Raw genomic sequence first — 23,297 nt, 5'->3', positions numbered from 1 at the left:
ACTCGTATCGGTCTCTGGCTGCCTCCTAACCATGCAGAGCCAAGAAACTGCCCCGAAGCTCGATGGCTCCGCTAGAAAAAGGTATTACCGAATTGCGCACGGTATGCGTACCATTAGCGGTGCCCGTGGGGCCTCTCCTTCCTAAGCCGACCCTTCCCAGCACAGCAAAAACCTTGCTCCCAACTCTGGGCGCTGTTGCCCTATCAACCGCTAGAATAGCGGCCCAATGTGAGTCAGTATTGGGTGAGAGTGGGGTGGAAACGAACTCAACGGCAGGAACTGAGACACTGACCACATGCCTGCCTCTCAGCCGACTAAATTGACCTATTTGTTAAGCAATGTCACGGGCAGAGAGCCTCCCATCTACCCTGTACCAGCCATACGCTCAGAACGCTTCGTTCATCAACCCCTCTAGCAGTGGATCGTCGTCCTCGTCCATGCCATTCTGCTGCTGAACCGCATTAGCTGGCGCCTGCCGAAGGTAATTCTGTTGCACTGACGAGGGTCCAGAAGGCGGAGGCAAAGCAGTCTCAGCAATTCCATGCGCCTGGCCAGCCACTCTCTGCTGCTCGTACCTCTCAATCTCCCGCTGTTGATGTTCCCACTCCTCTTGGCGTGGCGGCGACGGCGGGCGGACACGCGGATCATCACCAAGAGCCTGTGCTGCTCTCTGCGCCAGTGCGAAGCTCTTGGATGCCTCTGATGCAACTGGAGGGCTTGACGAAGCCGTAACGAAGGATACAGGGGCATCATAGTTAAAAGTGTGACCAGACTTTAGCTGCCCCATAGGGCCCAGTTGTCCCTGAGCTGCCGTCGCCTGCAAATGGTTTAAGAACGCATGGACAAAACAAATTTCTCCCCTGCTATCTCGCACACGGCTGCATCATCCGCAAAGCCAAGCGAACTGGCACCGCCCCCACTCGCACTGGAGAACATTTGCTTGCAAATAGAAGATTCACCACCAGGCATCAGCTAACAAATGGGGGGATGCCTAGACCTATAAGACCCTAAAAAACCACATACGTACCTGCTTCAAGCTTTCCAGGCGCTTGACAGCAGTTTCTGCGGCACCACCGCCGACCTTGTTGCTCACAGAAAGAACTCCCTGCAGGACTGCACCAACTATGTTGGAGTCAACTTGGGCGTTCTGCTGCTGAGAATCTTGCTGCTCCAAGTAATCGTACTGCAGCTCAAGCATAAGCACCAAGCTGGGATCTGTCTGAGCAATTGTGTTGATGGCCACGACTGCTTGGTGGACGCCTTGAGCCATCCCGTGGACCGCTATGATGCGTTCCGAGCACGGGTTCGTGCTTCTATCGATCGTGATGCGCGTCAGCGTTGCTTCCCGTAGTTCTCTCACACGGGTTCCACCGGGCCCGATCACAGACGCGCATACGCTGATGGGTACTACCAGCTTCGCATACATTTGGTCATACGGTAAGTTCGGATGCACCTCCTTGCAGCGCTCCAGTAAGGCGATGACGCCGTTGCTAATGGACTCCGCAGGGCCGGACATTAGCAAAATGCGGTCTGTAGAGTCGGGGAACTTGTTCTTGGAGGATAACACGTGCATGCTGCATCCGCATTCCTTCGATACCGTTGTAATGGTCGCGCTTTCCTTCCCAATAAGCGAGTTCGCCAGTGCAGGGTCAATTAAAAGTTTAATATGGCTCGGGCCCGGCAGAGAAATAGGCCGCTCATCCTCCAAGGGGTCTTCGTTTAGCGCCTCCATGTTCATTCCCTCTTGCAGCACCCCTGTTTCTGCCCACGCAGGCATCTTAAGCTTGTAACCATGCCCGTACGTCTGATGCACCGAGAGCGACTGGTTTGGATCTGCATGGATGTATGGCAGCATAGCCTTGATTGCAATGGTCACTTGCTCAAGTGGACCCAAAATAGAAATGATACGTTCATGGGGGTTCGAAGGCACCAGCTGCGCCGCGTGATGCGAGGGCGTCTGCTGGTCTCTGTTGGAAATCTGAATTCGCGTTCCTGTGAAACTGGCAAGCTGCCGAATACGCTGGCCTCCAGGCCCGCAGATAAATGCGCAGCATGTGCTCATAGCACACATGCGCCACACCATGAAGTTCGCATGACCGACCATGAGGCATGCAGCGTACACTTTCTCCAGGACAGCCAAAAGGGCTCGATCAGCATCTTGCGGCTGACCGCTGATAATGACAATGCGCTCTGTGCATGGAGGCGGCTCGGGGGGAGCGATTTTTACCTGGACAGCATACTCCGCTTCGAACTGATTGATTATATTTCCACTCGAGCCCAGAAGCTGCGCAGCCACTAGGTCACTGACAAGCACCTTGTGGTATGCGGGACCTTGCAGCAAAACGTGCCTGTTGTCTCGCATGTACCGCATATTGCTGATACGCGCCAGTTCGTCTTGCGCCTGACTGATGAGCGCGGCTTTGGCGGAGTCTGACAAATTTGGAATATTGGGAGCCACGCTGGCCACGCCAGCCTTCACGGGTTCTTCTTTGGGCGGGATAAGAATGCTTGCCAATGCCTGCATTGTCGACTCGTCCAACTCCTCACCCAGAAGGTCATCTACCGCCTCCTCTTCCTCCTTTTTCTCCTTCGGCATGCAGCTGTCGTACTTGAGGTTCGTGTAGTCTCTGAGATCGGCAATCTGCTGTAGCAGCGTCACCATCTTGCACGCCGCCTCTTGCACGTCCGGCAGACCACCCTCTAGGGTCAGAAGTCGCTCTCGGCCGCCTTGTTTCTTCATGTCCTTCCTGTCACTGATAGTCAATTTTGCCTTGCCTACTTTCCTCAACTTCCGCAGAGGCTGATCGCTACCCTCCGGCACGAGCACGCAGGCATCGTGTGGCGCAATGAAAGTAACGCTGCAGCTTCTCGCGCTGTCTCGGTGTTTTCCGGGCTCGGATATCGTCTGCAGCGCCTGCCGAGTCATTCTGTGGATAGCATCCACTGTTCCCTGAAGCAGCAGCATGCGCCTGTTGGTCTGGGGAAAGAAGACGTCTTTAGCAGACAACCGGCTCTTGCACCCATGACTCTTCGCCAAGTTCGCGAGACCCCTGTTGTCTACGCCAAGGAGGATCGAAACGTCTCGCTGTTGAGGCAGCAGCTTCACATAGCATGGCCCCTCGAGGTCGGGAGGAAAAGGATCCCCCAGGGTGTTCTTAGTAGGATCTGTGGTGTTGATAATGCGCGGTCGCTGTACAGATGGGCTGCTCTCCTTTTTCTGCTTCTTGTGTATGCTGTGACTGCGCTCCCTGGTGGGATCGTCCTGCGTCCTGTGAGAATAGGAGCGCTTTTGGCCCCTAGGATCCTTGTCTCCCTTGCCTCCATTCCTGGAACCTTCGTTTTCCGATTTGCGCCTGCTGTGGCTGGAATGCTTGTGGCAGTCCTTGCTCCTGCTCCTCTCCCTCGCAGTGCTCGTCTCATGGCCATCGCCACTGCTTTTCTGCTTTGCTCCGGTTTCCTCACATTCTCCCTTGGAGCGACTGTTCTCCTTCTTGCCATCGACCGACCGGGATGCTCCCTTACTGCTACTGTGGCTGCTCTCCAATGCGCCCCTGCTGCTGCCACTAGCTTTATGGTGCCTCCTAGAGCTGCTGCTGCTGCTGGAGCTCTTAGCCTTGCTCTGAGAACCCCGGACCCTACCACCCTCACCAAGCGACGAACTCGTCTCCCCTGTACCTGCCATTGTATCGGGGGTTGCCTCGTGCACGTGTCTGCTGTGTGCGAGAGCTGCGTTCGATGCCCCCAGAAAACCTATCCAAAGTACTCGGCGATCCTCTGCTGGTGCAGTGCAGTCCGCTTGAGCGAAACAACTGCTCGCAAGCTGAGGCGCCTCTAGGAGATTATGCTGCACTCGAAGAAAACCCGCTGTTTTTCGGCTTCTCACACTCAAGGGCACTTGCGCACAGCCTCATAACTATGTTCCATCCCTGGCCACGTGGCCAGCGGCGGCATCATGGCTTGCAGGACTATGATAAATAGTCCTTCTGCGCTGGAACCGCTTTTAGTGAAGAACAGGTCTTGACAATCTGTAGATCTGCTCCATGCTACAGCGGTGCCTCATGCTGTAGATCGAGCATGCAGAGGCACCTGGATAACTAGAGCGCCCCCACAAGGTTTCCCTTCAGCAGCACGGCCTCAGTAGCCGATGTCAAAAAACTGAACCAACTAAGAATAGCTGATAGTTGCGCCAGTCTAAAGCGCTCTTGCTGCCCTTTCTCACGGGCGATCGTGGGGGGTTGAGCCCTAGGGCTCGCCTGCAAAAAAAGAGGTTCTGCTAAAAGCCGAGGCGCGGGAATACAAGTAAGATTGCTATCGGAGACGCAGCAAAGTGTCAAAAATGATACAACCAAGCAAGAAAGTGGCTGCAGGAGTAGAACCTCAGATTCGCTATTCGCAAGGCTTCCCGTTGTTGGCGCGCTCCAGCTGCGTATGCATGCCCATGAGCAGTGATACTTGTCCTGGGCATGCTTTAATACCGATGACTGCGTGTATTTTTGTTTCTTTTATAAGATTTCGGTGGGCCAAGGGTGCGAATTTTCCGAGTTCTTTAGCATTTGGTAATTCTTTGTTCAATTAGGAGCCTGAGAGCGCCCACACAGCTCCTGGAAGCTCTGGAGAGGCATTAGCTGAGCATGTATTGGCGCATTCAGTTGTGCACTTACCTAGACATTCTCTGCCGATACATGTTCAACACTGGCTCGAAATAATCATGCTTCTTGGATTATTTAAGTAATGAATACTGCTCCTGTAGTGGGCTATGCTACTTTTGGGCCGCACCTTCTGCTACACTAGTTAGATTTAAGTGCGAAAATGTCATGAATTGACTATTTGATTTGCCTACTCGTGATTTTAATTGCCGCGGAGTACTTGTAGCTCAATGCAACAGGGCATGTTCTAATGTAGTGTACGAACGGGCAAAGTCATTGGTCAATTCTTCATTAATTCCTGGCCAAGTGTCACCAGAGTAGTCGAATCTCGTTATGCTCGGCTTAGCCGGTTACGGGTTCCTACACGTTGTGTGCACGTATGCAACATTGCGCCTAATCTTTTTGAGTTGACGCCATTTTGCGATTAGTAGAATCGATCCAGACAAGCCAAACAGTCAATTTATTAGGAATTTGCGGTTAAATACACTAGTGGAGTAGAAAGCGCTTATAGCTAGCCACGATAAACCTTCTCCTTCCCTTACCTGATGTCGACACCAGCTACCTGCAGGGCAGCAGAAGAGCTGCTGGCATGGTACCCCGCCTCTCACAAACGCAAAAACACTACAAATGCGAAAACAAGGGTGCATATGATGATAGAGGGAAACTGAAGGGAAGAACGTACAAACACTGGCCAATCACCAACGAAGACAAAACCAACGCGAGCGCCGCAGAGCGATGTCTTGCTATGGGAGTCTCCAGCTGCGAGAAACAGAAGACAAGGAAAATGTCTACAAACAATCAAAATACGCACTAGTACGGCAGCACCTCAGGTATGCATGCAGTAGTCTTTGCAGGTAAATACAGACGGCACAGGCAGCACAGTGGGCTCTCGAGCCTCAAGAGAGCACAGGGGGACAGTGTGGGAGGCAACACACCGAAGAGCGGCTGCTCATAAATCTGAGAGTAGGGTGCACCTTAACAAGAATATTTTGGGGCCGTGCCAACCAGTATTTATAGGTGAAGGTGTTGATTTTAGGTAGAGCATGCGCTGGATAAGAACAGATACCAAAGGCGCGAGGAATACTGTCTATGGTAGCTAGGGTTGTGAGCCAAACAGAGCCGCAAGTTCTCCCACAGGCAACAGAGCCCGCAACTGCTCCGCTGCCAACGACTTATACTGGCTTTCCTCATGTAATTTTACTGGAAATTCTCTCCAGTGTGCTCTTGATGCTCGATAGTCCTTGAACTTAGAATTTCTATGGCTTTCCAAAAATTCCCCGCGTCCAGCCTGGTCACGTGCCTGCACTGCAAGGTCCGCAAGCACGTCGGCAAATTGGAGCCACTTCAGCGAAGCAATGTTACTGCCGCATCTATAGGTCTGACAAAAGTGTTAAAAACAGCGTTGATTCAGAAAAGCGTAGAAATGGCGCTAGCTTAAAGCCGCAAATTTTTGTCTACTCATTTCGATGCACTGTATAAAGTCTGCCTAGTTACGCGGGCAATTTTTCCAGGCCCGAAATACACAGTCGAACGCTGCTTGTCATAACTGTGTGCGTTTCTCTCTTGTGCGTTTCGCATGCAATCACCCGCATTATTCACCTTTTCTATGAGTTCCTCTGTTGCTCAGAGTGGCTGGTGATCTCGGGTCGCAAGGTCCAGACCCGGAGCAAAGGGGAGCTTTTTAACGTAAGCCCGGATTGTGGGAGAACAGCATGTGAAGACCCTGTGTTGTATTACAACCACTCAGCAGAAGAAAGAAACTAAATCCAAGTGGTTGCACTTTCTTAAAGGCGCGAATACTGCACAAGGGTGCGACTGGTGCGCTCCGTCTAGCCATATGCATCAGAATGATGTGCACTGGATATGTTGTACTGAGTGTGCAAGTGAGCATAATAAACGCACACCAGAACGCACCAACAAGCTTCAGGCTCCTTTCGGTAGCGATACTCCTGGAAAATCTGTAGAGATTTCGTACATGAGGCATGAATAAAGGAGCAAATTCCTGAGCGACAACAGAGCTGAATCGAGGGATAAAATGGGAGTGCTCTGTCGATAAGGATGAGGATGCAATCCCGACCCGTGAACCTCGGCAGTCCAACAAGACAGTTTATTGCCAAAACAATTTGAATTATTCAGGGATTTGATAGGCTATGTAAAATGCCGGGCTAAGGAAAATTGTCTGGCTCCGACTAATGACAATCTGGGCATGAAACTTCGCACTCCACTGCCCCGGGCCGCATCCCAAGCCACCAGGAAGACCGCTAAAGTTTTTAAACAGGGTAGGTCTTACCATCGCCCGAAAAACATAAGCATGGGCTTTGCGCAAGGCGGCGCCGAAAAATGAAGTTGAAATCTACAGGCGGCGGATTTTCCCCTCTCGTTTGAACCACAGCAGAGTATTCTCAACGAGGTATTGCTTCAACTTTCAACCATGTTGACGGTTGGCAAGAATAGCGATGCATGGGTACCGAAAGCATAAACTTACTAAGCCTCGATGAGAGCCGAAAATCATTACAGCCAAATGAGGCTACGCTGCACCACAATGAACTGCTGGGGCATCGAGAGAACGCGCCGGCTACTACATTGGTGATGCCCTTAACTTGCCACATTGATAATTACACGGAAGGAGGTGCCCAAGGCAGCAAATAGTTCCAAAATTGGAAAATTCCCAAGTAGTTATTTGTATACATTACTTGACACCAATATAAGTAGTGCCGGCACTTTATATTCCCCACCACGCTGCATGGAGTTCTGCTCGCCGCACAGGATATCGCTGCTTGGCCCGATCGAGCGATGACAAAAACAAGCAGTCAATTATTGTTGTTGAGAGCATACATCCTGTCGGAAAAGCGTGATACTTAACACTACATATGTAGCAACAGAGATGTTGGGAAGAATAATGCTCACAGTCGGACAGTGCAAGTACCCGTACACTCGGACAGTGCAAGTACCCAAGGATTTAGAAGGCAGCCGATACGCCTCCTTGCTGCGACAGCGGCTTCCTCTGTTCGTGACCATAGACTTCATTTTCTGAAGTAGAATAGGCAAACAGGCAGGAATCGGAGCAAATCCATGGGTGAAATTTTGGTGTTCAGATGCAAGCCTATCTAAATTTGCAAGCTACTTCGGAGTGCGTAACGGTAAAGATCACACCTTCAGTGCTTCGTTTTCTGCTGGATCTGGTTGAGTCCCTGCAACCGAGGCGCGGGATCTCAAAGCACAATGTGCAAATTCAAAACAAACTATCGCGTGCCTTCAACTACCAGTGCTTGCCTGATATTACACAAAGCGCACCCAGTACGTTGTTCAGGCACTCTTCAGCGTTTCAGCAGAATACAATGCCGTCGTCCATGTGACATCCATCCTCCCCTCCCTGAAAGGCTCATGAAATTTCCCCTTAAATAGACGTTGCGATTCGGTCGGGGCACTGGCATTTCTAAATGGCATACAAGTCTACTCGAGTTTGCAAGTGCAAGCGTGGACGGACGTTTCATGCGTGTCTTCTGAGTGAATGAAAATTTGTAAGAAAAGGCCTGTGGAGTCAAATGCTGATCACTCTGTTGCTACGCGTGGTGTGTGAAATAATTTCGCCGATTCGAGGCAAAGGCAACCCCCGCTCCAAAGGGTTCTTGTTTAGGAGCTGGAGGGCAACGCATAGGAACCACCTTCCCTCCTTTTCGGCACCAACACCAGGTTGTGCCCACGTGTGATTGCCGAATCCTACTGCTTGCCTTTCCAGCAGGTCATTCACTGCCTCTCAGTCATTCCTTCATGATGTGAGGGCGTTGCACACCGCAAAGCATAGCTTAGGTGGTACCCAAGGATTAGTTCAGCACGGTTCGCTAGAAGACGAGCAAGTGGCCAGCCTGCTGGCAGCTCGTCTTTATTAAAGGCATGCGCAAAATTTGGCTTGGTATTTGCCTAATTTTGCTGTTTCTCGGCCAAAGTGTGCGATTGCATTTACTAATTAGGAACGAGTTGCTGAGCCACCAACAATGGGTGCATGCCCAGATCCATTTTCTGTTGTTGCTCTACTCGGCTGCTCATATGAAGGCTCTGCCTCACCTCACTAAGTGACCAGCTTGTTGCGACTCCTCACGAATGAGGTACTCGTCATTGAGAATAGCAGAATTCTATTCCTCCTAGCGGTTTTTTAAACATAAACTTCTACAGAGCACATCTCTGACCGGATCTTTAGTCTCAATGGGCCATCCATAGCAAATCCAGGATTACGTGTTGATGCACGGATGCAATAGAGGTGTTGCGAACCATGCTGATACTAACCGATTCCAATTTAAAGTGGAATTTAACTGCTGTAGCCCTGCAAAGCCTTGCATTCTGCCGCTCATCAGCAAATCTTAGTAGTAAAGACTGCGCTAGCGAGTGACCAGGCAGACTGCACCTGTGCACCGTGGCTTTGCCTAGCAGATTCATGTCACACCCACTGTCAAGTACGGTACCGCTAGTAGCACTTTAGCATTGACGTGAAAATGTATCAGCGCAGAACTGAACGATTGTGAGTTGAGAATTGAAGCACTACCCTCTGTTGCTCCTCTTCTGTGCCGAAGCATGCACGGGAGATTCCCGTTCCCTGATGCACCTTGTCTGTTTGCCAAGCAGCGTGCTTCCGCTGGACCCACTCCTGTTGTTCAAGTTCCTAAAATTTGTGCATTCGCTTTCGCTTCCGCATTATGTGATCCAAATTTTCAGGATGCAAACAGATGCCTTGCTGTGGCAATGAGGCTGCTTAAATGTGCAGATTCCCTCCGGCATTCTATCGTCATCCTCGAAAGTCTGTAGGCTAGGGCTTGTTAGCACAGCCCCAAAATCCATGATTTTTAAAGCCCGGCTTGGCTGCCTCTTTCAGCCAAGCACGCAATGATTACGCTCCTTTGCTCTCATCTTCAGGTAGTCCATCCGGTGTAGAAGCAGCACCCGTCGGCTGCTTGGTCGTCGCTCAGTCGCTGCCTATACTGCAACCACATGACCTGACACTTTGTGTAGCACCGAGTTTAACCAGTGATAAAGTCTCTGTTAATCGTCGTAGTGGCTTTGGCAAGCCAAAGTCCCATACATATTAGAATACCGATCGACTGAGTCTCCTGGTGTACATTTTTTCAGTTCTTCCAATGCTTGCAGGTGGACTAATCCCAGCATAAATGGGTGAGTCAGGGATTGTACGAAGACTTGAAGTGTAGGACTTCATGCAGGCACACGGCTCCCTTTGCATGAGAAGAGCCACAACTCAAGTGCTACTTACTCCAAGAAGCATGCCTTAACAGAATTGAGTTTTCTTCATCAGCAGCATGCAACACGAGGTACGTCCCCAGCTGGCAGGAACGCTCTTTGGATATATTCATATCCTTACGAGTACTATACTTATCTGGTTGGTATAAACTCCTCGATGCCTCTCTTGAGAGTGAATTGAACTTACTCTCTAGCCGCTGTGACGATACTGCGTTCACACCAGCTTGCAAGCCGCATTCCGCCTCTTGAATAGGTGTTGTGCCAATGTGTACTTTGAGACGGTGTGCGCCAAAATTTTTGCCAAAGAAAAACAAATAATTGAGTCAACAAATGGTTTGAGCGAAGCCAGATCCTTCTTGCAGACGAACTTGGCAGTGCACTACATCCACAGCCACTGGATGAGCGGAGAGCAAGTGTGTCGACCCATGCAGTGCTGCCAGCTCTAAAATGCTATAAAAAGATTTTGTAAAGACCCACTCTACTTCAGGCTCAATGCAGAGTCAACAGGAAATTACTATGTATTTTTCGGAAGTCCTCCCCCTATCTCCTGCCAGCACGCCTCTAAATTCTCAACCTGAGGGCAGTGGCACAGTTAGGGTGGGCTTCGGTGCATCTAAGCATTCCGAGCACTCACAGATAGTAGCACGTAGCATGTCGCCCACGCGAACACAGTAGAGCGCCTCTTGTATCGAGCTGTCAGTCCTTTGCAAAGAATAAGACTTACGAACAGACGAACCGATAAGTTAGTTATACTGGTTCTTGTTCTGAATCCAATGTAGTAGAAAGTATTTACGCCTAGCTTAGGCCTCCACGGCTATGGATATTCATGCACCATTCTGAAATGCGTATACATTGTTCAACGATGACCCGAATGAATGCATAAATCTAAATAAGGGTACCTGTTCAACTCAGTTTGCACCTCAAGTTGTACTGCACTGCTTATTTTAGGCCGCGTAATGGGATGGGACGAACTTGTTGATGTACCACAGGGATCCTGCAATATTTGGAAAGAGTGTGGAGGAGCTGTGCTAGCCGTATAGCACACTTAGAGCGCACACGCAGATGGTCGACGCAACTAGCTTAATATTGATGCCAAAGAGGGTTCTCCTGTTTGCGTGTACAGAGCATTCTCGGGAGTGACCTACACCGCCCGCCCCACTGTCCCCATTTCTCCAACTAAAACCCAGTCAATAGTAGGACAGTGTTGATGATGGTGATTATGGTCTGGTTTTCAAACATCGGACGATACGTATTATGTTTTCCAGATTTGTTAGGGGGCCCTCCACTCAACTGTGAGTCCCCGAAGCCGCAGCCCCACTAGGAATGGAAAGATAATATCATTGCAGCATATGGCGCTATGCGCTTCAAACCAAGCCAAATGCAGCAAGATGATTATTATCTATTCTTTCTTGCTTTTTAATCGCATTAGTGATTCGGACATGCCCCTAGTTACCTGGTGCCTGGAGGGCCATCCTTCCCTCTAGGGCAACTACGGACCTTCCGGCTAGGCTCTTCCTGGATTGCTTAAGCTCTCAGACCTATTAAAAGTGTTTCGACTGGTAAAAGTACATCAGCACTGGATGTAACGCAATGACAACAGGGCGGTGCGCTCTGCCCGAAGGCCTCCAGGGGCTGTGTCCATACACTTTGCTTGGCCTGTGCCTCCCGGAGCATGGGAGACCAGTCAGCGTGCAAGAATGCGCTTTTGATGAAGCCGCCATCAGGGCCAGAGAGGGCCTGGCCATCAAAGCCATCGGAACCGCTTACCGAAAAGCCGCTCTACGGGCACATCCTGACAAAAACAAGGGGCGAGAGGCAGAAGCGGGCGCAGAGTTTGTGAAGGTGAACCTCGCTTTTGCTTTCTTATCGGACGCAAGCCAAAGGGAGGCTTATCACAAGCACTTGCAGGCGCTTCTCAGCCTGCGGCAGGAACGCGAACAGCAGAAACTCAGGTGGACCGCAAAAGACAAGGAGCGCCAACGACTAAAAGCAGAGCTCGAGAGGCGAGAGGCAGAGGCACGCAAGGGGCCCAAAGTTGATTCAGAAGCGGAGCTGCTGAAGGAGATAAGAGAGCAGAATGAGAACCTGTTGAGGCGCAAAAAGCAAGAGAGGGATGCCATGAGGCGCGAGTGCTTTAGGCAGAATTCGGTTTACCAGCAGCAGCACTGGCAACCACAAGCTCCATTGCATTCACAAGAGGCAGCAGAGGCCGAAGATGACTTGGCAGCTATTCTCTACAGGTCCGTTTTGTTGTCGTGGCTCCCTGCTGCTAAGGCTGAGGCGGATAATGCGGAAGAGGCAGTACAAGGAGGGCGAATTAGTCGCAGCAAAGCCGTACCACCAGAGGTCCCTACACCAGAATTGCTGTGTTCTCTGCTAGTAGCGCACGGGGCCATCGATTTGTGTCTATTCTCCAAATCAAAGGGCCAGGCTTGCATATCCTTCACCTCCAGGGAGCGTGCTATTGAGTCAGCACTGCTCCTTCAGCGACAATGCCAATCAAACACCGGTGGAAGCAAGGCACATGGTCTCAGTGCTAAGCTTGCCAACAAGGTCAAAGGCCTAGAGGCGCTGTTACAGAGAGTGCGAAACATCGCGGGCGTTGTTGAACTACACCAGCAACAAAAGGAGGACAGCTCTGGTGGAGGAGCAGCTACCACTAATGAAGAGGATGAAGAGGCCCTTAATATTGCAGAAGAGACTGAGAAGGCGGCAGCGGCCTTTGCTGCGGCGTTGGCAGCCGCCCAAGAGGAGGATGCAGCTCATTCTTTTCCAAAGGTGCCCTTTTCTGGTGTACAAGCCACACAGGCTGACACTCTCAGCTCCAGATCCGCCGCACGTAGCAAGTGCAATGGTGTTGGGGAGTTAAGTACAGCGCAGGTAAAAGCAGTTGCCGCGGCGTTTGGCTTGGGTGGAGCTCAGGGCACATCCCCCACCAGCGGCGCAGCGGGGCGCATTTTGGAGTACGTAAGGGCCTGTAGTGACAGGGGTCGCGCTGATGCAGCAAAGCAGCAGGCTGAGGCTGATATAGAAAAAGGGTGGGAGTGGCTAGGCGGGTCGAAGGTGGCAGCTAGCATGTCCCTGCAGCAGCTGGAGGCAGCGGCTTTTGGCGCTTTGGAGAGAAAGAAACAACAATTCGAAAGCACTTAAATGCACTGCTTCTTATACTCGGCGGAGTAGAGTTTTTCGATACCATAAAGTATTTCGGACTTAAGAGATGCAGTGTATAAGGCCCCTTGGTTACCACAGGTCCGGGTAGGGGAGGAGTACTAACCGAGAGAGATGCTCGTGCGAGTCCGTCAAAGTGATGCCGCTAAGGCACACACTTTCGCAAGAGGTTATGGCGGTCTGCAAATCTCTGTGCTCCATAGGTAAAAAGCTCTTTAGGAGGCTGTAGACGTTTTAATTGGTGACGCTTTAAGGAGTTTCTTCTCGATCTTACTGCGTGGTACAGGCCTTCAACTTTCCAGCTTGCGTGGGAAGTTAGGTGGGGATAAGGACATATCTATATACAAGCAGCGTGTACTCGGATTTATGAGCTTAAATATGGTCAGTTCATGGCCAAGTATCTGTTTGAGCACATACGAACTTCGGCCCAACCCTATTCTGCACCGTTTCCCAGCCCGAGAGGTCCAGTCGACCGACCTCTAGAGTCAGTGAACCACCATGGTTTGAGTTTTGATCAGTGCATTGTAGCATGGCTGTTGCTTTACCCAGAATAATGGCCACACAGTGGGGATGTGAAAGCTATACGGCTCGGAAAAGATCTAGAACCGCTGGTCAATCATACTGTAGCCAGGAGAAGTCCCTTATCTTCCCATGCCCCCGTTAAAGAGGGAGTGGCCAGTTACTAAGGCCTTCCAATTTTCTTATAGTGCACAGTTGTTGATGATGATGCATAAAGTGGAGAGATGCACTGAGAGCTCAGAGCCAAGAAAGAGTGTAGCGTGCGCGTGGGACGACGCAGAAATGTCCCACAGGGTCTGCACGCTTTGCTCACAATGCAGTAGATGGTGCGGTTTGAGCTCAGCCACATCAACTCTATGTAAATTAATAAATCTGCATTGGTGGTGCTAGGAGAAACGATTGCTACTGCGGTTAGGGACAAATGAGCTTACGCACGAAAGCTGTAAAAGTGCCACGGCGGATGAAAACATGTTGCGCAAACCACCTTGAAAAACCAAAATATTTCTTTTGTCAATTCTGTTTAGTCCTAGGAAAATTGCTAAGAGCCTAAGAGGTGTTCATTGCGGTTTCTCGCAGCTACCTCTGTTGCTTTTGTGCCGTGTGTGGAAGCCTTAGTCGTCTGCGTTTAGGCGACACACGCAGCCTGCTTGTTCGTTCTCTGTGTATATATGCTTCATTGCCACTATATCATGTGTTCTTTCTTGGTATCTGTGTTTTGTAGACCTAATATTGCGCCTTGGAGGGCCGAAATCGCGCCCACTGTGATCTTCCATGCTTTTCGGCACTCAGCAAGGCCAGGCAGTACCTGATCAGTTGTCTTGAGATGCAGGGATGCAATATGATTAATTCTCTAGCCAGTCGCCTTCACCCAAGCATTCCTTCACCCTGCGGCTGCAGCATACAGGCCCAAGTCCGTAAACTTTCGAGGAACCACTTGCTGGCTGGCTCGAGTTCCTTTTCTTGTCAGTACCAACAACTCAGTTGCGTCCGCTGCTTAAGTGGGGCAAGTTCTACTGGATCCAGCACCCCAAGCAGAAGCAAAACATTTGATGAATACCGCAAAGCTCTAGGGCTCAGAACGCAGGACGATTATTTCCGTATAGAGAGGGCAAATTGCGCACCTAATTACGTGCCAACGCCAGTAGTTATATCACGGGGAGAGGGTGTGTTCGTATGGGACACAGATGGAAAACGCTATTACGACTTTGTTTCTGGCATTTCAGTGAGACGCAAAACACATGGTCCCTCAGTCCGCACGCAACAAAGGTAGACGCAGGCATCGGACTTTTGTGTATTGGTGCCATATAGCACACAAAAGAGACTCAGGCTTCTTATCGTGACAGGCAATATAGCGTTCTTTACTCTATATTGTCAACGGGTTGCTGTGACCGTGCAGAGCCTCAATCAGGGCCACTGCCATCCCCGCATTGTGGAAGCGTTGGAAAAGCAAGCAAAGCTACTCACTCTCACTTGCCGTGTTCTGCACAATAACGTAATGCCAATCCTCTGTAAATTCGTGAATGATCTGCTAGGATATGAAAAGACCATCCTGATGAACACCGGTAAGTGGATATGTATTCTTATGTGAGCACATACCTGGTATCAACATGGACTTAGCGGCCAACTCAAACACTTGCTTACCAACGGAGAAGGCTCAAGAACGAACAGTTTCGCTCATAGGAAGAATAGCAAACATTAAAGGCATCTCATGATATACTCTTCGCCGATAATACACATTAACCACGCTTTGTGTACAGCATGCCTCCACTTCCATGGCAGGAGTGGCTTCGTGATACACTCCCCACCACCGGTTCCACCATTGCATCGGTTCTCAGCTGAAGTTGAAATGCTACGCCTGATTCTTTTTGCAGGTGCTGAGGCGGGGGAGACTGCGCTGAAAGCGGCAAGGAAATGGGGTTACGAAGTCAAAGGTATTCCTGAAAACACGGCCAAAATCATTCTCTGCAGAAATAACTACTGGGGCCGCACCATTACTGCCGCCAGTTCTTCAACCACGCTCGAGAATTACAAGAAGTCAGTCATGCCGATTTAAAATTCAAGGACCCCAAAGCTCTGCGTATGCTCAGGTGTACATGTATACCTCGTACACAATTCCATGCGCCGAGCCATTGGGCTGGGCAGGAGAATGGAAACTGTATGTCAGTTCTTAAGGATAGTTCTTATGCGCATGCCTACAGTTTTGGTCCCTACACTCCTGGGTTCGAGCTGATTGCTTACGACGACTTGCCGGCTTTGGAACATGCCCTGGAGGACCAGGCAGTGGCTGCATTCTTTGTGGAACCAATTCAGGGAGAAGGTGGTGTAATAATTCCTCGTGACGGTTATTTACGCAAGGCGGCTGAGCTTTGTCGTGCGAAGAATGTGTTGTTCATTATTGATGAGATACAAACAGGTTTGGGGAGGACAGGCCGAATGCTCGCCAGTGATTGGGATGGGGTTCGGCCCGACATTGTGCTGTTGGGGAAGAGCTTCACAGGGGGCACGCTTCCTTGCAGCGCCGTTGTTACGGATCGGCACGTGATGGATGTGTTTACGCCAGGCACTCATGGCTCTACCTACGGGGGTAACCCTTTGGCGTGTGCAGTTGCGTACGAGGCTCTGTCAGTAATTGTCGACGAAAACTTGGCAGAGAACGCACGGTTACAAGGAGAGCTACTGAGAGGGGCACTCAGGAAACTGAAGGATGAACACAAGCTTAGCTGGATTCATGACATCAGGGGGAGAGGTCTTCTTAATGCTGTGGAAGTCAAGGGTAGTTGCGGCGTGGCAACTCAGCTTTGCATGGAACTAAAAAATGAAGGAATTCTTTGTAGGCCCACACATGGCAATGTTGTTCGCTTTCTCCCTCCCCTGTGCATCACTAGGGAACAGATGGAAGAAGCGATTCAAGGCATCGCGAACGTATTCCTCAGGAAGTCCTTTTGAAACGGCAAGAAAAGAGCAGGGAGCGAGCAGGCGAGAATGAAACGCACAGAGAAACGCAAGACTAAACAGGCGAACACGAGAACTATGTCCGCAAACTATACGAGTGTGCATAGCGCTATAACTTTCATAAACTCGCTCGCACAGAACGAACTTGTGTACAACGGGACGCTATACAGCATTCGGCGCCCGATGCAGGCACCTCTTTGGGGGCCGTTGTAGAGAGTGCTCTCTACTTGCGTAGAATACGCAGCTGTTATCTGATTTCTTAATTATTCCGTTTGCAAGAAGAATGCAGCATTCTGTTACTTGAATTCAACTACGGGTTTCTTTCCACTCACGTTTTTACTATTAAGCTTTGTTTTGGACCTGCTCAGAAAGAAGTTGATATCGTGCAGGGCAGCTCGGATTTTGCTCGTAGCTACGTCGAAGCAGCCTAGAACATACGACTAACACGTCAGTATGTAATGACAGTAGTATTGCCTAGAGTGTGAATAATCCCATCTAAATCAAAACTCTCCCTACTTCAGCTAGGCATCCACCTGTCAGTACAAGGATACGACAGCGAATTTATGGACAGTGCGTTTTTTTCACGCTTCACAAGACATCGTATTTCGTTAAACGAACACATTTCACTCCGCCATAAACTCCAGGATTTTAGTTGCTTGCAAAGGAATGGTAGGCACTTTTTTCTTTGCTTTAGGCTCGCAAGTAAGCGGGTGAACAAACAGACTCCGGTGGCCTGATTCGCCATTGAAGAATTGCTCAATTTGCTCCTTGTTTGAGGATTATCGCAAGCCGAATTCTTGTTTGATGGTGTTGCATGCCTCTGCAGACGGGCTACGCGCAGAAACATTTGGTATTACGTTTTTAAGCGGTTGGAAGTGCAGCAAGAAAGTTTTCACTGCTCCCAAACCAAGGAAAGGTGGCAGTGCCGCTAACAGCCTCTCGGTTGCTGTATTGTGACTGCACCCCTAGGATTTCACAATAAATAAAATCTTGGAGCCAGAAAAGTGAAGAGAGCCATGTGAAGCTCCGATTAAGTCCTCCGCAGTGAGACAATTTTCGTTCAAACACAGTACGACGATTACTAGAGGTGTTCAATGTTGCAAAAGAACTCCCCCTCTGCCTACCCTGGACCCACAAGGCTCAAGCATGGTGGGATGGGGAGGGAACGCTAGCGTACGCGCTACTACCCCGCCGTCTAAGCACTCTATGGGTTCGCGGCCAATGGCTAACAGCCATTGTGTGCAGACACACAGTGTCAATTTTCCCAACCTCGAGCTCATTGCACTCGGCAACAGGTAGCGTATACGAGCAGCCAAACCAAAAAGCTAATACTTGATAATTTTATCGCTAAATATACCAAGCCGAGCACCAAATGCTCAAGTGTACCATAGCTTGCTACACACACAGGGAAGGGGAGCGCTGCCCTGATTGATCGATGCTCCCAACAAGAGCTAAGAGCTGCAGAAAGGACATGCCAATTGAATCGCCTCTTTGTTTCTTTCTACTTGCTTGGATTAGTGTTGTGCGTGTTCATTATCGCTGTAAGCCGACAGCCACAACCTGCCAGGGATTGCAGCCCACGGTACTCAATGACTGAATTCCCGAGAAACCCAGTTCCGTTTAGGGCATTTATTGCCACAAAACATTGCCATAGCACAAATACAACGCCGGTGCAATTCTCGACGTTTTTCTCGGAGTGTGGGATTCGCTACTGGGGGGCAGCCCCGTTCAATGCATGCCCTACAGGTAGGAGCACGTGGGCGGAGCTGGATTGCGTTGTGCCAACAGGATGGATCCTGGGGTTTATTTTCTGGTATTGGGGTTTGCGTTTGTCTCCAAGGAAGCCCGAAGAATTGCTCAAGCTCCTAAGCATTGGGTTCGTCGAGGATCTGCATGCCGCCGCTGCCGAACACCGCTGCAAACGCGGCCGCTGTCTTCTCTGCGCTTTGGTGTGGCCACGGATTACTCTGCATTCGCTATTTTTGCAATCTGGGAGCCTTGGGGCCCCTGTTCAACCGTAGGTAGTTTTCCCCATAGCGAGGACTCTTACGGGAAGAACTCACGACGGAAGGCAGGAGCGGGAACCAGGCAACATGGATCTCGACCAGTACGACGAGTTTGGGAATTATGTTGGCCCCGAACTGGAGGCTTCGGACGATTCGGATGATGAGGAAGCGGCCATTGAAGCGGCCGCAGCAGCCGATGCGGCAGCAGCCGCTGCGGCTGTTGCTGCGGGGGGCGTTTCTGCGGCGGATGGGGAGCTCGTGAGGCGAGGGCTAGTGCGCATGGACGAGGAGGACCTGCAGCAGCAGCAGCAGAAGCCGGTCCCTCACGAGCTCAAGCAGTACTATCCTACCGCGTCGGAGGTGTATCCGGAGGCAGAGACGCTCGTGCAGGAGGAAGACTTGCAGCCGATAACTGAGCCGATCATAGCCACCACGAAGCTTTCAGACTTCGACCTTCTAGAGTCCGAGCTTCCAGAGACGACCTTCTCCTTCGACTACCTTGCAGGCCTCATGCATTCGCCCCAGTGCGTGCGCAACATTTGCCTCCTGGGGCACCTGCACTCCGGGAAAACCACCTTTGTGGATATGCTGGTTGAAGAGACGCATCCAAACCGCCTACCCCCAGGCCTCTCGCTGCTGACGCAGCACGTAGAGGCGCCTCACGCAAACAAGCGGCATAAGACATACTTCAGAAGATACACCGACACTCGGACCGACGAGCAGAAACGCGGCCTTTCCATCAAGGCCACACCCATCTCTCTCGTTCTTCGCACTTCGCACCACCACAGATCGCGCACGCTTGCGCCTCTTCTTCTCGCCGGCAACAAAGCGCCCGAAGCAGCCGACGCCAATGGGAAAGACGGCGAAGAAGAAGAGAGCAGCAACGGCGCCAGAAGCAGCAGCGCCACAGACGGCAGCAGCCATTCTCGCGCAGACGGCACTGGGGAGGAGGCGTCAACTCCGTTCACGGGCTCGCGTAGCTTCCTGTTCAACATCATCGACACGCCAGGACACGTCTGCTTCTCGGATGAGGCGAGCGCTGCAATGCGACTGTGTGACGGCGCCATCTACTTCGTGGACGCCTTGGAAGGCTTGCAGGCGTCGGCAGCTCCACAACTGGCGCAGGTTGTAGAGGAAGGGCTTGGCCTTGTGGTTGTGTTCAATAAGCTGGACAGGCTGGTTCTGGAGCTCCGGCTCAGACCACAGGATGCGTACTACAAGATCAAGTGCATGCTCGACGAGGTGTGTACAGACAGCTCAGCAGTCCCCTCCCTCCGGCCTACCTACTTCCCCTCCCATCCATGCCGCCGTGCATGGTGTTCACGCGCCTTCTTGGGCGACGTTTCCTCCTCCGGCTGTCTCAACAGTTGCATCCGCTGCTCTAGGTTGCGTTCTTCCATTTGGCCTTTTTTCTGTGACTCTTCGTGCCGCGCTGCGCTCGTTTCTTCTCTTGGGAGCCGGCGTCGTTAGCCCCAAGGCGGCTGCATGCGCATGGTGTCTGTCTCCCTTTTACGTATTTTTATCTGGATTGGATTTTGCGCCGGCGTCTCCTCCTCTACGCATTCGTGCTGCGTGTACTGTTTGTGGAGCCTCTCGCCAGTGGTGCTGTTTTCTTCTCACGTGTGAACTGCGACTGCACCGCCAAGCCGCGCGGCTTCCGTTCTGCATGCAAGAGAGCTCCTCATTATTCGTGCAAAGGAGTAGCCGGTTGTTGCGCGGCACGGGGTCAGTGAAGAGGCCTTTTAGTGGTGCTGTTTTCTTCTCGCATGTATGTGTGTCTGCCTGCCAAAAAAGGAGGCTGCCACGCGCCAGTCCTCACGGCGGCAGTCAGGAACGCGATCGGAGGCGAAGGCCATTTCCGCATTTTAGAAGAGCGTTGCGTGATTTCTTTTTTCCTGAGATCCGGAGACACGCGTTGTAGAAGTTGTCTTGGGCGCGTGTGTGCGATGTGCGTATGCGCAGCTCAACGAGACGCTCGAGACAATATGCAGCATGCGCGGTTTGCCCCCCTTGGTCGTGTCTCCCCGCAACAGGAATCTGGTGTTTGCAATGAGCCAATTTTCCTTCGTCTTCTCGGTAGAGTCCTTTGCGGCGCTGTACTTTGACTCGTACGTCTTCAACCCCACAGCGACGCAGGCGGAGGGCAGCAGCAGCAGCGACGCGAACGTCACCCCGAAAGCAGCGGCGCTCTTCGGCGGCGTTTCCATGGAGAAGCTGCTGAAGGCAGAGGCGTTGCAGCAGCAGTTGCAGCAGCAGAGCCAGCAAGGAGAGGCCAGGATCAGCAGAAGGAAGAAGCACAAGGAGACCGACGAAGTCGCCAACGAGGGCGATCATACGAAGGATGACACGCCTGCCGACGTTTACACGCAACTCGAGCTGTTCGAGATCGCCTTGTGGGGAGACTTTTACCGAGATCCAGAGACACACCGTGTCGTGTCGGCTCCCCCCTTCCCGGTAGGCCTTGGTGTGACTGCAGCAGCTGCCGCTTTTGCCTGCTTCGCCTGCTGTTGGAGAGGCGCGAGCGGCGTGGTTTACTCTATTCATCGCGGAGGAAGGCAGGGGGAAGCGGCGCTTGGGTGGAGGTTAAAGTGCATGCGCGAGCGGTAGCGGCCTTCTAGGAGCGGCGGAATTCCCCTTTGAAGGGCTGTCGGAGCGGCGCAGTCAGCTTGCAGACAGCCTTCTTGGCCTTGTGTGACTTTGGTGTGCAGGATGCTCCCCGAATGTTCGTTGAATTCATTCTAGAACCCCTTTACAAGCTGCTCGCACACTGCGTTGCGGAGGAGAGACCTACGCTGGAGCCAACGCTTGCAGAAGTGAGGGAGGGATATCTGCGACGTCTTGTGCGCTGCCGTCTCTCAATATTGCTGCTCTTGCGGATTGCTTCTTTCTTTGCTCTCCTCCGTGTCGGTCGCTGCCTATGGACACATACATTTTGCGCCTCCTGCCCTCCCTTCCACTGCACGGCAGCTGCTCACGCCCTCTGCTCTGTGCTTCTGCCTAGCCGAGCTGTCACCTGCGGTTATGGGTGGCTCCCGTGCATGTCGTGTGCTGCTCACATGTGCCCCCGTGGGGAGCTTCCTCTCAATAGGCCTGTGTTTATATAAGCCTCAGTCTTGTGTCTTCTGCTCCCCGCTTGTTGTAGGAAGCGCTGCCACCCAAGCAAGTGTCGGCTGCGCACAGCCGACGCTTGCTTGGGTGGCAGCGCTTCCTCTTTGTGCCGCTGCACTCTCCGGGATGTCTCTCGTACCCCACGTTCATACGGATGCTGCTATGGCGTGTTACTCCTGCTTCTTCTGTAGAAGGTCGTCCTTCTGTGCCTCCACTCCTCCCTCTGCTTGGGGTGGCTGCAGCTGGGGATTCATCTCCGCTCTGAAGACTTTCTGCTGGACAGTCGCACGTTGCTGAAGCGGGTTCTCTCCGTCTTCTTCGGCGATTCGAGGTCAGATGATTTCTGCGGCTGCTGCTGCCTTAATCTCTACAGGCAGCAGCTCATTGCTGGGCTCCTGTGGCACACCGGCTGCTTGCAGTCGTTGCAGGGTTGAGGCGGGGTGTGGAGGCAGTACTTAGCCCTCTAGAACTTGGGATGGGAGATGGCATCAGAACATGCATACACCTACATACACTCGCCGACACATATATATATATATATATATATATATATATATATATATGCACACATACATGTATGCACGTACACAGACATACACCTACATACCCATACATAAATATACGGAGGGAGTGAACACCTCGATCCTTTTGCTCGCCAGTTTACACAAAGGGTTCTTCCTTTTCTATTATTGGGCTGTTAGTTGGTCGTTGCCGTGCCCTTTTGAGATCGCGATTCATTCTTACATGTACGCTCAATTATACGTTTACACAAATATATCGGCGTGTGGGATGCGTGGGGTTGTTGTGTGAGGCCCTGGGGACGTTTTCTTAGTGCGGTGTTGCTGCTGGCGGTTGGGCGCGTTGCCGCTGTTGCGCTGGTGCAGCTCTTTCGTGGATTGTGTGGTAGAGAAAATACGAGATCCAAAGGCGAACGCCGTAACCAAAGTGCAAAAGGTCTACACGGGCAACCAAGTGAGCCTGCCTCTTTCTTTCTTTCGCCTGCTGTGGGTGTCTTTGTCTGTGTGTGTCTGTGTGTCTGTGTGTGTAAACTGATCGCCTGTTTCTCTGGATTCGGATTTCCTTGCAGCCAGGTGTCCCTTTGCTGCTGCTGCTGGTGTGCCTTTTCCTGGCGATGCATGACATGCCCCGCTCCGTGACGCTGAGATGCCGTGTGGCTGCTTTTAGGAGGGAGCCGTAGCGTCGGCTATGAAGGCCGTCGACAGAAAAAGTCCTTACTTGATGATTTACACAACAAAAAATTACCACCGACCAAACAACTATTCCGCTTTCGACCTCCTCGGAAGAGTCATGAGTGGCACCGTCTGCAAGGGTCATCGCGTCAGGGTAGGCCTCTCGCTGTCTGTATTCTTTTTTCTCTCTCTCTTGCACGCTCGCGCGCTCGCTCTGTAGGCTACGGGCGCCATCAGCCTCTGCGCGTTCGTCTTGTCTTTGTCTCTCATGAGTGATCACCTTCCCTGTGTCTCTCATGAGTGATCACCTTCTCTTTGTATCTCATGAATGCATGCCTTCTCTGTATTTCTCATGAGTCCTCGTCTTCTCTGTGTCTCTCATGAATGCATGCCTTCTCTGTGTCTGTTGTGAGTGCTCGTCTTTTCTTTGTCTCTCATGAGTGATCGCCTTCTCTGTATCT

At 51.5% G+C, this 23,297-nt stretch overlaps 4 protein-coding genes across 4 annotated transcripts; 3 read left to right on the top strand and 1 right to left on the bottom strand.

The window, feature by feature from the left end:
* Positions 1 to 385: 385 nt before the first annotated feature.
* LOC34621502 lies at positions 386 to 3,951 on the bottom strand. The gene is made up of 3 exons (XM_026338548.1): positions 3,907 to 3,951; positions 1,028 to 3,844; positions 386 to 817 (listed from the first exon to the last, which is right to left on the bottom strand). Exons 1-3 carry the CDS (start codon positions 3,949 to 3,951, stop codon positions 386 to 388), a joined length of 3,294 nt encoding a protein of 1,097 aa, XP_026194333.1.
* A 7,532-nt stretch (positions 3,952 to 11,483) lies between these two features.
* On the top strand, positions 11,484 to 13,043 carry LOC34621501. Its single transcript, XM_022734710.1, has one exon. The coding sequence runs from the start codon at positions 11,484 to 11,486 to the stop codon at positions 13,041 to 13,043; it is 1,560 nt and encodes a 519-aa protein (XP_022592248.1).
* A 1,375-nt stretch (positions 13,044 to 14,418) lies between these two features.
* Positions 14,419 to 16,526, top strand: LOC34621500 (ornithine aminotransferase, mitochondrial). The gene is made up of 4 exons (XM_026338546.1): positions 14,419 to 14,802; positions 14,977 to 15,142; positions 15,452 to 15,614; positions 15,779 to 16,526. The coding sequence occupies exons 1-4, from the start codon at positions 14,419 to 14,421 to the stop codon at positions 16,524 to 16,526; spliced, it is 1,461 nt and encodes a 486-aa protein (XP_026194331.1).
* Positions 16,527 to 18,625: 2,099 nt separating this feature from the next.
* LOC34621499 (116 kDa U5 small nuclear ribonucleoprotein component) lies at positions 18,626 to 22,990 on the top strand (the record flags this gene model as incomplete). The annotated part of the gene is made up of 4 exons (XM_026338549.1): positions 18,626 to 19,780; positions 20,501 to 20,992; positions 21,247 to 21,351; positions 22,832 to 22,990. Coding segments are annotated over exons 1-4 (1,911 nt in total), but the record flags the coding sequence as incomplete, so codon positions are not given.
* Between the last annotated feature and the right edge of the window lie 307 nt (positions 22,991 to 23,297).

Source organism: Cyclospora cayetanensis, unplaced genomic scaffold (assembly GCF_002999335.1).
Source record: "Cyclospora cayetanensis isolate NF1_C8 unplaced genomic scaffold, CcayRef3 CcayRef3_contig_274, whole genome shotgun sequence".
NCBI classification, from domain to species: Eukaryota; Apicomplexa; class Conoidasida; order Eucoccidiorida; family Eimeriidae; genus Cyclospora; species Cyclospora cayetanensis.
This window is presented reverse-complemented; position numbering and strand designations above follow the sequence as displayed.